Genomic DNA, 15,381 nt, shown 5'->3' with positions numbered 1-15,381 from the left:
ACTTAGGCTGCGGCCCCACGAGGACGAAAACGGCTAAACGCATAGGATTAACGCAAACGCAATCGCAAACGGCTTCCGTCCACATGCAATAATTATCCGGATAGTGTCTGCCCACACGAGACCGCTCCGTTTAGCTCCAACCGCTGGAGAAGCTGCAGTACATATGCAGGAGCCTCTACGTGGCGCTGTAACTTCCTCCACAAAAGCAGCGAAGAAGCATGGTTGTCATGGTTGCCCTTCTGTTTATTCTCTGCGGTGGGGGCCGAGGGAACCGGGCAGAGTTTTTCGCCAGTCAGCGTGTATTAAAGTTGAAATCTTCCGGACAAAATTATAAAAGTGCCGGTCAAAGGTCTTCTTTGTTATTTATTGAGCTTTAAAACAAATGAATAACGACTCTATATAATATAATGATAAAATACACGGAGCCTCTCTTTTTCCTCCCTCTCTTCGGACAGCGCCAGTGTCTGTCTCATGCAGCAGCTCATCCAGTAATCAGTGACCCGGCCGACTGTAAAAATAAACATATTTATAACTAGTTTAGGGAGTTTGAGAGGTAATTAAAATAGCTAAGGGTGATGATCTGACTTGAAGTGTGTGTTTTGCTGCAGCGGGAGGAGCTTCAGGTGAGCAGAGCTGCGTGTCTCCGTCCTGTCAGATTAGACTTCACTCGCGAGAGAAAGATAAATAATCTGAATTCAGGGTGCAGTTTACTTTGACGTGGGGGTGAGCAGCAGAGGTGGGGAGAGGCGGGGCTATTGCGCAATCACTATCAGTGATCTGAAAATGTCCGTATAGGGCGCACACACGGAGCTGTTTGACCCCCCAGAGAGTGGCTTATGCATTTCTATCCACCTTGGGACCCGTTGTCGTTTCCTCAGTCGTTTAGTGCCATATTCGGTCGTCCTCGTGTGGCTGAACGGTCTATATGACACTAAACAGTAACGCAAACGACCGAATTCGTCCTCGTGGGGCCGCAGCCTTAACCAAATAGATTTGTGTATTGGGTATTGCTAAAGACACTTTAAATGGTAGATGGTAGAAATAAAATCATGAAAACGTTTAAATATATGATCTTTAAACGTAATTAATGGGTAATACTAAACTGAAAATGTACTGATTTTATCGCTCTAAATAACCAAAGTACAACTACATCTTCCAACATCATTTCTCTCATGATACAGCTATCAAAACTCTCAGATCTTCTTTCACCACTTCAGCAGGGGTTACTTTAAAAACATGCAGAAAAGATAAACTCCCAAGATGGATCTTCAGAAACGGTTGGGATGCAATTTCTAAACTGGTTTTATGTCCTGAAGGTGTTTGCATGACAAAATATGGGCCTTTGGTTATGAATGCTTTCAGGCACTCTTTTATGGAAATCACAAAATGTCGTTTTAGTGTGTGTGTGTGTGTGTGTGTGTGTGTGTGTGTGTGTGTGTGTGTGTGTGTGTGTGTGTGTGTGTGTGTGTGTGTGTGTGTGTGTGTGTGTGTGTGTGTGTGTGTGTGTGTGTGTGTGTGTGTGTGTGTGTGTGTGTGTGTGTGTGTGTGTGTGTGTGTGTGTGTGTGTGTGTGTGTGTGTGTGTGTGTGTGTGAGAAGAGCAAGCATTTGTTTGTGCAGAACTGTAAATGATATCCTCCCTTGTCCAATTTGTTTCATAGAGCACTTGAGCCTCAGCTCTCTATGTATGTGTTTGAATGGCACTGCTAGATAAATACAGGTGGGGTCCGTTTCTTACGACAACACACAGACAGAGAGACGATAAACAGAGGAAGAGACAGGATAAAAACACATTTAAATTAGGAGAGAAAAATATGGATGTTTCCAAGCACTATCAATCTTTACTAACACTTGTTCTCATGAACATAGATGCATAACGTGGTGGGCAAACTGAGCTCAAGCCCACTGAGCAAAATGTTTTTTTAATTTCTTGTTAACCCTGTAAAGCCCAAAAATAGAAAAACATTAGAATTTATTTTTTTGACCTTTCATATGTTGTTGTAGGGAGCATCTGGAGCAGAAATTAAAATGTTTTACATTTTGGTAAGTTTTTTGCGAAATGTTGTAATATTGCAACGTTGGGCTTAGGTGGGAGCAGAATTCCTGTATTTCTACTCACATTATCTGAATAAATATATTGAACAACTAAGGGTTGATTTGCAGGATTGATTGCTTACTTAGCCCTATATCAGTATATAGCATGAATAATAATCACACATCAGTCATATTTTTTATGAATAGTTATTTATAAAATATGAATATAGAGTCCAAAAAACAGTTTATGTCGTCAGAAAAGCACAGACGGACGTCACACTTGGTGCATTGGGTGTTTGTGTACCCTTTACTGGAGTGTCTACACTACAGCGTCCTCTCTTGGTCTTCCATGGAAAATGGTCCTTGCTACATCCAGTGGAGGTTGTGATCTCTTAGATGGGGCCCCGTTTGGTGGACTCCCATCAGCTGAGGATGGTCTCTTCTGAGAATTCAACTGGCTCCTTGATGTCACTGTCGCTGCTGGGCTCCCGTTGCCTGAAGATGTTCGTCCTCTCTTTGGTGTTTTCATGGGAGTTGTGTTCACCTGATAAGAACAAAAATACATTAAGATACAAGTCAAAACTATTACAGTGAAATATAAAAAAAATATTACAAACGGCAAATAGCAGAAATGCATTCTTACCAGGATGAGAGAGGATGCTAGATCTGCCTGAAACTGTCTCCTGTTCAGGAGCTCCTGCTTTGCCATCTTTAGAGCGCTGCAGTCCCGCTTGTATGATGATGGTGTATCAGAAGATGTACACCAGCGTCGGAACTTCATGTTTATATTTGGCCATAAACGAGTCCAACAAATCCAGTTGCAGTCAGGTAAGCGCACCTGCCTGGCTGTTCCCACATAATGAATCCCGTGATCAAGGGGCTTCACTACCAATGGGACACAGGTGAAGAGTTGTCTGCGTAGATCTTACAGTTCTGACCTACTGGAAGCGTGGAGGCAAGCTTCATCACAACATCACCCGACAATCCAAGTTCAGACTTGGCTCGTATCCCATTGACACTGCCTTGGTACCAGAGTTGGGTGTAACGCGTACTGTAATAATATTACTTTTGTCGGTAACGGAGTAGTGTAACACGCTACTTTTATAATTCAGTAATCACACTACAGTTACTAACATTGCCCCGACACCCGTTACTTTGTTACTTACTAAAAATCAGTCATAATCACACTGACAGACAAGAGGGGTTTCCGCCGCAGGTTTATATATGTACGTAATCTGCGCGATTTGCGCGTCCACATCTCCACGTGCAGTGCTGCATAAACATGGCTGAGTCAGCGATAACTTTCGAGGGGTGGAGAGAGGTATGCCCATTATTTTGAGTTCGTCCGAAGAATAGACAGGAATGTGACGGTGAGGTGCAAACTATCTCCAGGCCAGAAGCTGTTATCCACTGTTGTAAACACCACGTCAAACCTCAACAAACACCTACAAAGAACACATGCTAAGGTGAAGCTAATAGCTAAGGACCCAGAGTGAGGATGTTGTGAGTGCGGCGCCGCCGACCCCGAAGCAACACAAATTAGAATTTGGAGGATCGGTAACCAAAGCAGAGATGGACAGGCTTGTAGCATCCTTCATAGTAGAGGAAATGTTGCCCATTTGCACAGTGGAATCACCATCACCATCGCAAAATACAGATAGCAGGAGACAGAGGACAGCCATGGTCAGATAGGAAAACATTCAGGAGCTATCTGGATCAGTCTTATGCGACAATGGAAACTGAACTAAAGAGAACATTTGAAACTTTAGCAGTCTGCGTGATCTGCCGGAGGGGCGGGCCGGCCCTGCGAGTAAAGTAACGAGTAAAGTAACGAGTAAGTGTAATATATTACTTTTAAAAAAAAAAAAGTAATATGTAATATATTACTTTTTTTTAAAAGTAATATGTAATATATTACTTTTTTTTAGTAACGACCCCATCTCTGCTTGGTACACATCAAAGTCACAGATCATTCCAGAGATTCTGTCTGGCTTAGCCTATTATCATACTAAAAGGAATACATGCACCACCCCCTTCCAGGTGTCCCGATGCAACAAGCATCTGAATCCTATTTACATTGTACACTTGAGTCACACAATACTACATGGCCTAACCTATTATCATAATAAAAGGAATACCTACACCCATACATGCAGGTAAACCAGTTCAACAAGTCACACACAATGCTGTCTGGCTCATGATAATAGGCTAATTATCATACTAAAAGAGATACATTCAAGTGTCCCAACACATTTCAGAAAGAACTGTTTCTGCCAGAACCAGAGAAGAGTTCAATGAATTGTTGTAACTAATTAACTGATAAGATACAAGTAGAGTTTAAAATATTGCTAGATATAATTTCACATACTTTTATCAGAAATAATGTATTAATTTATTCAATTCTGGTTTTAATTCAAAATCGTAACAGAGGACACATTTAGAACTTAGTTATGGTGAATTATCAAAGACATTATATTTATATTTGTGTTTTATTTCCATATGTGAACATATAAGAAGGGCAATCTCCATGACAAGTGCTCATGCTATTTTGACTACCACACTGACCCAGTGTTGTAATATTACAACAAAGACATAAGCTGCTCAAAATCAAATTTGATGAAAGTATTCCACAATAACTAAATATGTATATGTTCTAGACATTGTAATAATCACACAATATTTTTTTGAGGCATTTGACTTACTTGAATCTGACAAATCCAGTCCAATAAAACAAAGAGATGTTGCTCGTTTGAAGATTCTGAAGTTTTGTGAGTGTATGGCCAGAGGGCAGGACATAAAAACACATGTACTACCTAATAGCATTGTGAGGCTGAACAAAATGACCTATTGACTAAGTAAATGTAGTCTAAAAAAACAAAAACATTTACTGACTTTTTTAGGATAGCTTAAAGCAATGTTGGGGAGGCTGTAGCTCAGTGGACAGTGTGCTGGACTTCGAATCAGGGGATAGCAAGTTCGAGTCCCACTGCATGTTGTTGTGTCCCTGGGCAAGACACTTCACCCCAAATTGCTCCTGTGGGATTGCCCACAGTAAGTCGCGTCAAACAAATGACATTTAATGTAATGTTGTAAAATTCCAACCGTGGGCCTTACAGGGTTAAGTCCAACAAATGACTACACAAAGATGCAAAACAGACTCAAAACTCTCAACAAATAGACGGAAAAATAGTAAATAAGCAAAACCTCTAAAGAGAGACACACCAATACTAAAGATGGAAAACAACTATAACACACTCCACAAACTACAAAATTCAAATTGACAAGAGAGACAAAAACACTTACAGTGAGACCTAAAAATATCTCAGAGACACAAAACGACTAGAAATACATGCACAAAGAGATACAAAACTACAACTGAGAGATGTGAAACAACTGCAAACAACGCAGCTGTGAGGGGGAGATGGGGGGGGTTAAAAAGTGCCTGTGCCCTGGGGCCTGTTGTCTCAGAGTCTGTCCATGCCCATGAATCATTAACTCTACTCAGAAAACAAAGTGTGAAGTATGTTTTGCTTGCTTTGATCAAAAATAATGGTAATGTATGAGCTTTCCTCTTATCTTTACCCTTCCCTATGACTTCTCTCAGAAGGAATGTCTGCCATGTGGCGGTGTGACAGCTGAAATACTGCGAAGGCTGCAAGCTGCCACAAGACAGGAAAGTCAGGGGCAAATACCTTCCTCTGTGTGTGTGTGTGTGTGTGTGTGTGTGTGTGTGTGTGTGTGTGTGTGTGTGTGTGTGTGTGTGTGTGTGTGTGTGTGTGTGTGTCCCACTCTGTGAGAGAGGTGAAAGGTGTATCCTACATACCTGGAGTTTTTTCACAGGGAGAAGCAGCTTGTCTGGACTTGGCTGGGCTAAGTGTCAGAGTCTGAGCACAGAAACTCAGCTAAGACAGAGACGGAGAGATGTTGGGGCAGGAGTCGTCCTCCAGAAGGAGAGCAGTGAGGAAAACGGGATGGAGGAAGAGGAGGATGGAGAAGTGGAATAATGGTAACGTGGGCAGATTGAAAGGGACATTTAAACAAGGCAAATACGGATAGATTAGAACACATGAGAATAAACTAATATTAAGTGTCCTAGTGATGTGTAAGGTCACCGTTTCCTTTAATTTGTCATCTCTTTTGGTTTATATAAAATGATACAAACAAACAAGCAACCTGGAATTCAGCCCTAGAGTATCCCAATGTGTAGGTAAAGTGATACAAATCAGAAATTCCTTTGCATTTGTTAAAACTGATATTAAGATGGACTTTTATTAATCCCTCGTGGGGAAATTCTTTCTCTGCATTTGACCCATCCTAGTGTTAGGAGCAGTGTGCTGCCATGTTGAACGGCGCCCGGGGAGCAGTGTGGGGAACGGTATATTGCTCAGGGACACCTCGGTAGCACTTGCTTTCGATCCCAAGCTGTGACTCTGTTCACAAAAACACACATTTGGTCCGGAGCTGCTGCTCTGAGTGAGGTTAATGAGGGCTGTCACCACCTTCACAATCAGCCTCTGTCTGCCGACCTCACCTCTCCTTCAGTTGCACTTTGTGTGTGTCTGTGCGTGCGTGTGTGTGTGTGTGTGTGTGTGTGTGTGTGTGTGTGTGTGTGTGTGTGTGTGTGTGTGTGTGTGTGTGTGTGTGTGTGTGTGTGTGTGTGTTGAGGTAAGAAATTAACTTTTCCCCCCCTGAAGGCATGGTTTGCCCTCTTGATGTGCTTTCTTGGAGCATCTCAGGGTCAGTTTTAATAAAAGCACTCGGTTTCTACCATTAAGTTGAATTTTTACTTTCCCCCAACCCTGAAATATATTAACATGTGATATGGTTGGTTTAATTTGTAATTTGATTTACATGTTCTTGGTCAAAATGCACTTTAAAAACACTTCTATTAAACGCTTTTACAAACCCTGTGTGTGCTATATTGCACATGTCATTCAAGTCACGTGGGAGGAGGCCTCGGAGGGCAGCAGTGAAAGTGACCTGCATGTGGATGTGTTGTGTCATGGCTTGTGTACAGCCCAACTGGTCTGGCAACATTGTGGCGTGCCATGCTGGTATAGACGCAGAAGCAGCGGACTATGGCAAAACCTGTTTGTTACAGGGGAAAAAGGAAAGCATGGAGGGGGGAGCATGGAGAGGAAGTGCCCAATGGGGAAGATGAAATTCAACTTCCTCTTCCCTCAACAGCCTCCAGAGAAACAAGGATGCCACACAGCCAGCATTTCTCCCTCACTGAGGGAAATGTTGTTGCCAAACAAGTTTCTCTACCCTGAAAAGCATTTAAAAAAACCTTTCTTGACCTTGACATCACCTCTTAGCTTAACTACCCTTGATATGTGTTCAGTGAGAAAGAGACTGATAGTTTGCTACAAAGAGTCCTTCAAAAATAACTTGTTTGAGCCGAAAGTGAACCTGAAAGCCCTTGTGGCGGAAGAAAGGATCCAGAAAAATCCCAAGCTGTCTGCGGCAAACCCCTGCGTATTCATACACACAATGGACAGCCAGATAATATTCTGCTGCACTATTGAATAGCTGACACCTGGAAGATTTGCTTTCACACGGGCCCTAAGGCTGGACAACCTCACCCCAAACCTAAGCTAGCAAATCCCTGCACAACATCCCCAGGGTGGGGGGGAACAGGAGCAATGTGTGGCTTTTGTAATTTCCCCCCCCCCTTCTTTTTCTTTAACTTTTGGCCTCCTTCTGAAACCATAATCACATCCTTATCTCTTGAGAGATATTTCCCTCCATTCACAAAAGACTAAAATGATTGAAGCAGGAAGGTGTGTGTGTGTGTGTGTGTGTGTGTGTGTGTGTGTGTGTGTGTGTGTGTGTGTGTGTGTGTGTGTGTGTGTGTGTGTGTGTGTGTGTGTGTGTGTGTGTGTGTGTGTGTGTGTGTGTGTGTGTGTGTGTGTGTGTGTGTGTGTGCGCGCGCATATGTGTGCGCATGTGTGTGCATGGCAGTCCGGAGACTTTTCTCACAATGATAACGTTTCACAATCATGACACCTAACTGTCTGGAAGATGTCCAACAGGAATGAGTGCTATCATGACTGATGATTAATAAAACACAGTGATTTGGACGAGTACTTCTTTCATTTTTGTTTTATTATGTTTATCCTCAAAACAGAAAGCACTATCATACACTGTACAATTAGATTCTACAAGAATTAGATAGTACATTTGGATTATGCGCCAAAAACAATCATGTTTATTTTTTCAAGTTTTAACACATTTTTCCTAATAAAGCCACAAAAATAAAATGCACCTCAAATAATAGAAAACTATCATTTTTGTATTTTCTTTACAGACTTATTTATATTGTGGTTTTATTGGGATAGCATGTGATACTTAATTTCCATCATGTACCTGGAGTTGCAGTTAATTTTCATATTAGCTGTATTCAGGCAAATACTGAGCGGATATGAACAGCTCCACTGTTCCCAAAACCAAAGAAACAGATAGTAGCTAGATTGATATCTGATGCAGTCAAAAACATCCCTGTCTATGCTGAGGCAGTATTTGTATAACTGTGATTAAAAATGTCTGTTTAAAACAGGATTGTAACAGTCGAGACAGACATTATTAGGTCAGCAATGCAAAGAGTACATTATTAGTTACATTATAATGCTAATTCAGCTATTTTATCTACACTATCTTTATTAATAATAGCTAAGTGTCAGTCTTAAGCCTGTGCGCAAATGTTGTGAATGCTGGTGGCACAGTATGCTTGCACACTTATTATTATTAATATTATTATTTACCTGCCCCCTAGTGTTGCTTTAAGGGAACATCCCTATTTGATATTTATCTCGTAAAATTGTTGTGTGATTATGTTTTTGTGTTGTACATGGTTACAAAAGAACAAGGTAAACATGGTTTAACAGAAAGCAAACAACAACAGTCCCATTATGTTAATGCTTATGACAGAATTAATGATCATTTTCATGAATCCTTATTCATGAAAATGATCATTAATTCTGTGGATTAAACCCTAACTTCCAAATGGGCATCATCATGAATACAATAAATAAAGGTATCTTAAAATAATAAAGAAAACACACCAAAGTTTTGAGTTGTGTGTTTTAGTCTTAGTACACTAACGCCACGTGGGGGCGACATTGCCAACGTTATGAATCCGCATCATGGTGCGTTCACTAGTCCTCTTGTAATCGAATAAATAGATTTTTTACATGCATTTGTTCCAATGTTGACTAAGTAGGTCATTTGCATAGACTGTGTAAAATACGTAATTTACCGTGCACTACTCCCGAGCCTGTAGGTTTTCTGTTACATAACCTCTTATTCTATGGATATGTTAATTTTGTATAACTGTGAATATTAATCATTTAAGGTTATCTATGTATATGCCTTATTTCCATCTTCGCACTGGACCCATCAATGTTTTTTTCTTAGCCTCGAAGAGACGCATTACACCAGTGTCATTGAACGCATCAGTATCCTTTAGCTGTCTGTGAATTGAGAAATTCTTACAAATTGTGTACGCCTTACAAACGACACGTAGGTTACTGTTATTGTAAAGAGGTAAGTACTGCTGTCCTTTTAAGATTGTATAAGCTATAACATATACCGCTGGTACTTTTCCTGGTTAAAGTCTCCCACAGGCTGAAGGAAATAATTAGTTGATGTTTAGCCGACTAGCTAACGTGTTAGCCGGAGTGAGCTGAGGTTAGCATGGAGGCTAACCCACGCTACAGCTCGGTCATGTAGTGCAGAGAAACACACCAGTGTCACCTGGATCACAACGAGCCAGATGTGCTGAGATAACGGAGTTTCAAGAAGTTAACAGGTTGACTGTTACTGAACAGTCAATTTAAAGATGGATAGGATATTAAGTCTCGTCAAAAACAGTAGCTAACAACTAGCTTGCTAATTGTGTCTGTATTATTGTTCCTACCTTTCAATACTTACTTAACAGACATTAATCATTCCAGTATGCCCAATGCTTTGCGCACAAGTGCAAAACGTTGTTAATTCAGATAGCTAACATATGGTGTAACATGTTACGATAATGCTTAGCAGGCAGCATTTTCATTAATTAACCATCGCTAGTTACCAGTTAATGCAATGCTGACCAACGTCAAAGTATATATAGACGTTGATGGGAGGCAAGGCTGAATTACCAAAAGGAAATGTACACAATTTCACTTTCCTGAACTGCAGGGGTCTGCGTCTCCATCAGTGTTCTAATGTGAGAATAAGCACCACTAATGTGTATAGGATGAGAGCTACGCTAATCGTTGTCAAGTTATAGGGGCTAATTTGAGCCAGTTTTAACGTGTTTCATTTGGTAACACTTGTAGTCTGATTGCAGCTAAACGTTTGGTTGTTTAAAAAAAACGGTAAAATGCAAGCAAAGACTTCACAACTGCCAGCCGGCCGAGCCGAGGTCAGGCAAAGTCAACAAGATAGAAGAGCTTCAGTTTACCTGAACTGAAAGGCAGGGAAATTACAGGCAGGGCTATAAAACCTTGATTTACATGACGGGTAAGGGTAATTAATTTCCTAAAACCATTCAAAATGGGCGAAACTAACCAACCAAGGAACGTTTTAATTAGCAAAGAAAACGGACTAACATGACCAGATTTGTCAGTTTGTGCTACAGATTTACTAACAAGTGACTAGTTTGAAAGAGTGGAATCGGGGAGGTAAACAAGTTCTCTCTTGCCCTCCATAAAAAGAAGATTTGTTTCTCTATGAGTTGGGAATAAACTAGTTCCTCTGGTTCAGCAAACAATCCAAGAAGAGCACCTTCAATAAGATATTTTCTTTTATAAAGTTAAGGTGGATAACAGATTTGAAAATTGTAGAGTGTGTTTGTAGGGGGGTTTCTCAAGAAAGTCCTTGCACCTGGCCCTCAAAATGCTGATGGAAAATAATGAAAGAATTGCCAACGTTTTCTCCTTTGCTATCACAGTAAACATGGTATTAGGCAAGTCTTTCTCTGTGGGAACTGAAATAACTCTCCAAACGTTTTAACTGACTTATTTATGGTAGATGTGTACCAACAACAAGAATAGAAGGTTAAGAAAAGGTCACAACACTGTGGTGTATCGGTAAACATCAAGTCATGTGTCGTTGCTTCTTCCTCTTTAGGCTTTACCAGAATGGCGCAGGCATCAAAAACTTCAGTCCCAGCAGAAAAATGCAAAGAAACAGACGGAGATGAAGAAGGCAAAGGGTCATGACCAAAAGACAGACGCCAAGGCAGCGCTAGTGTTCACCTGCCTGGTGTGCCGGGTGAGTATGATATCTTTACTATTACAACCCAGAGACCAACACCTGACTGAGGGTGCAGCCTGGTAATACTGCTATGTTATATAATAATGCCTAATTCTAACCCTTATTATGTCAAGGTTAGAAAATAATAGAATTGGAATATATTCCCTTAAAAAAATGCTTGGTTTTCAACTAAATATATTGTTTTATATACACAATCCCTCATGTCAGAGTTCATTTGAATTGGTGAAAAATTTCAATTGACCAAATACGCTGATCGCTTTGAGTATAAAATAATTATTTAAAGGTAATATTTTGTGAACCCTTATAATGAGAAAAGGCTTTTATTTTCCCTTTTATAACTCTGCTGGTGTTTGGTCCTTTTTTATAATTCTATGAAGGTGTCAGACATTTGTCCTAAATGATAAATTGTTGGATGTATTTTCCCTTCCCGCAGACCCAGATGCCCGACCCAAAAACCTTCAAGCAACACTTTGAGAGCAAGCATCCGAAATCCCCTCTGCCCCCCGAGTTAGAGGGAGTGGAGGCATAAACGGTCACCATGGATACCAAACCCATTCAATGCCCTGCACCAACTCTGCACTTGTCTCAGTCTGACAGCAATGGATGAATCGATGTAACCACCTAAAATAGTTAGCTATATCTACGTAGTCTTTGACAGGCTAGGTTGCTTTAACACAATGCTCCCCCTCCCCCCTCTCCAATCCTCTTTTCACTTGTGGTTAAATACCTTGCCAGACTAAACTTAAATACCGGTTTTAATTCCAGGGCCACTGGAGTTCCAGGAACCATTCAAGTGTCGAATGAAGATTTCTACCTTCCTTCACTAAGTTCCTCAGAACAGTCACTGCCCTGATGTCTTATGCACATATGAGTATTTCTAGCTGCTAGCTCTTGTACCTCTCTTAACTCAAGCTTCAATTAAATCAATTGTTTGATAAACCTATAAAGCAAAAATACATATGTTGTAAAGGCATAAAGTGTCTTCAAACAAAGCATGGGATTGGCTTGGGTGGGAAAATTCAGATTTAAAATGAGCTACAATCAAGACAATGGCAGATGTGACCTTGTCTTTTTTTATTTGTGCTTCAAGCATTGAATCAAACTGAGGCTGTGGCGTTTTTTTCTCATATCAGTTGTTCAATATTGAATTTTTCCACAGTGTTGTCTGCTGTTTTAAACTGCAATCTTTCACCTAGCTAATCATAATTTCATGTTGGGTAAATTTTTTTGGAAATTTTGTAACCAACTCGGATACGAATGAATGAATGCTCCAATTATGTATAATAACATTTTATTAAATTTGACTTTGTTGTATATTTGCGTTTCTCTAGAAAGTGTTTTTTTCTTCTTCATATAATTCCAGGAAATCCTCCTAAGGATTTTGTGGGATTCATCTTGTTTGTTTTTCTGCCTCGTAGATTAAATTTAAAGGTGGGGTAGGTAATTTGAGAAACCAGCTCGAGTGCGCTAGAATTTGAAAATACACAGCCGGAACAAATCTGCCACTTCCTTACCGAGGCAGGAAGGCCATCCAATTATTTTAGCCGGGCCAACTAAAATGATTGGTCATGCTTTTTACAGTACTACAGCTTCCACAGATGACATTTTTATGGATTTTTTGTCAAAGCACTTAAGATATTCATTGCTATCGGGATGTTAAGAGCATTCCATGGAATATAACAAAAAGTGTATCTCGAGCCGGTTTCTCAAACTTACCTACCCCACCTTTAACTTCTAGCTTTTTAGGGTTTGTTGGTCCATTTACTTTTACTGCCAGTTCAATATTTACAGTCCATTAAAATTGACCACATTGTTCTGCTCCTCCGCTCACATAGTGTAACTTCATTTTTCTTCCCAATTTGTAATTTGTAGCCTTTATTTAACCAGGTGAAAGCCCCTTGAGATCAAAAGATCTCTTTTTCAAGGGTGACCTGCAGGACATTAGTTATACATGTAACATAAAAACAACAGAACAACAATAAGGATGACATACAACATAATGTACAGTTTACAAAACTCTATTTACAGTGACAGGTACCATGAGTATCAAACAGCATGTCACCCAGTTGAGTTTTAAAATGATGCAGGGGAACCAAAGTGCTCAGTTTTAAACAGGTTTGCAGACTGTTCCAAGTTAGTGGAGCTGCACATCTAAAAGCTTTCTTCCCTAAGACAGTCCTAGCACTTGGCACATTTAATAAAACAACATGAGATCTCAGGCAATTCGTCGAGAGATCAGAGAGCAGATATAAAAAGGTAGTTTACCCAACATGGCTTTATAAATGAACATGTACCAATGACTGAGCCTCCGTACAGTTAGTGAAGGCAGACCTGCCTTGGCATACAGGATACAGTGATGAGTAAGTGCAATATGTCAGTGTGTAGTCGTTCTTGGACATCAGCTGCAGTCACCTCTAAATATGCAATCATTTATGAAGAATGATAGATAATAGTATTCATAATATTGCGTTAAGCCATCGGTAGGAAAAAGGTAATTGACATCTGACTTGGAAGTCATGCCAGGTGGCCAATCTACTCTAATGTGCCGATTTTTGTCATCTTGCCTTTTTAGGAAAACATTACACTGCGGGTACTTTTCTCTCGGGTAAATTGCAAAAATCTGAATTTGATGTTGGATCATCATAAAAAGCTTGAACCTTCATTTGCAGGAATAATCTTACACCATACTATAATTGAAGCATCTTGTTGATGGCTACTATAAATGTAAACCTTTTTCAAAATGAAAACATTACTTGATGCAAAAGTAGCAACGCTAAATCTGAAATATGGTTTCAAGTTGTTATGCGATGGAAACAAACTGTCATAAAAGCTTTGCATCATCTGCTGCTGTCAACATGAAATGACTTGAACTGCACCACATTATAATTAGCTAAATCAATTAATGCTGTGTGAACCGATAAGTAATTTCAGCTGCTGAAAATATTGTCTTCGACTCTTTTTCTTCACAAGCATTCATTTCCTCCGATCTCCTTTTTCCAGGTGACAGATGCTTCAGTTCAGCTCTGACTGTGACTGTAAATGTGGGATGTGTTGTCCCACTGTACACAAATAATGAACTGCAGCATTGCATTCACTGGTGTTACCCGCATGCCTTGTATTCACAATGTCTGAGTCTGAGAAATAACGTTGTTTTCCTGTTTAATCTGAGTATTCAGAAGAACAGAGAAAAAAACCAGTGCCATGCTGCATGTTTTTCAGTGAGTGGCTCACCCAAATGAGTCATCAGTCTGTCAACATAACCTTCATTTATTAAAAAAAAAAATGAGGGTTGACAGACTACACCTAGCAATTATGGTCATTATCGATTAATATATGAGTCAAAAAGAAATGATTGTTAATTTAATGTGTAATCTTATGTGATGTATTTACTATGCCAATAGTGCGTGCAAGGAGTTCTCAGTTTTAAATCAAATAGTCTTAGAAAGTATTTTTTAGGTTATTTTTCCTTTGTGATCAAAGAAACACCAACTTCAAAGTGAACACGTATAGATATAATCTCTAAAGAGAGACCGTTTCCATAGTAACTGCTAACATTTAGACACTGTACGGTAGATGGGGAAAGATCATTTTTGATTTGCATTATTGTTTTGTCCCCTAAATTAGATCAATAACATAACAAATTCAGTTTTTGGAATGTTTATAAAAGATGGAGCCACACGTGACATGACTTAGCAAAAAATAACCTACATGATTCTTCTTGACGTTTTTTTACATAATAATAATAATAATAATAATAAATAATAATTTATCATTTGTAAAAAAAAACACAACTGAATTTCGTCTAGTATTTTTTTAGCAGCACGTCAAACGCTGTTTAGGTTTTTTTTTTTTTTTACTTCATACAACAATATTTAAAACCTTGTAGATTTACAAGAGATATATAAGACCGTAACAAATAGTAGCCTATGTTCTAAACTATTCCTACAGTAATATGGGAATTAGAATAACATAAGATTGTTGGAAACTTAATTAAAACATAAAAGATCCACCGACTGTTTCCATGGCTTTACATTTTTTGCCTCTAAATGTGGTTGCCCGAGCAACCTGAGTCTGACGTCATCGTC

General features: G+C 39.7%; 1 protein-coding gene across 1 annotated transcript; it reads left to right on the top strand.

Moving 5' to 3' along the window:
- Positions 1 to 9,481: 9,481 nt before the first annotated feature.
- On the top strand, positions 9,482 to 12,610 carry znf706 (zinc finger protein 706; the record flags this gene model as incomplete). Its single annotated transcript, XM_034094152.2, has 3 exons — positions 9,482 to 9,577; positions 11,150 to 11,293; positions 11,730 to 12,610. Coding segments are annotated over 3 exons (336 nt in total), but the record flags the coding sequence as incomplete, so codon positions are not given.
- Positions 12,611 to 15,381: the final 2,771 nt, after the last annotated feature.

This window comes from Pseudochaenichthys georgianus, chromosome 11 (genome assembly GCF_902827115.2).
Source record: "Pseudochaenichthys georgianus chromosome 11, fPseGeo1.2, whole genome shotgun sequence".
Taxonomy (NCBI): domain Eukaryota; kingdom Metazoa; phylum Chordata; class Actinopteri; order Perciformes; family Channichthyidae; genus Pseudochaenichthys; species Pseudochaenichthys georgianus.
Note: the sequence above shows the minus strand (reverse complement) of the source record. Positions and strands in the feature narration are given on the sequence as shown.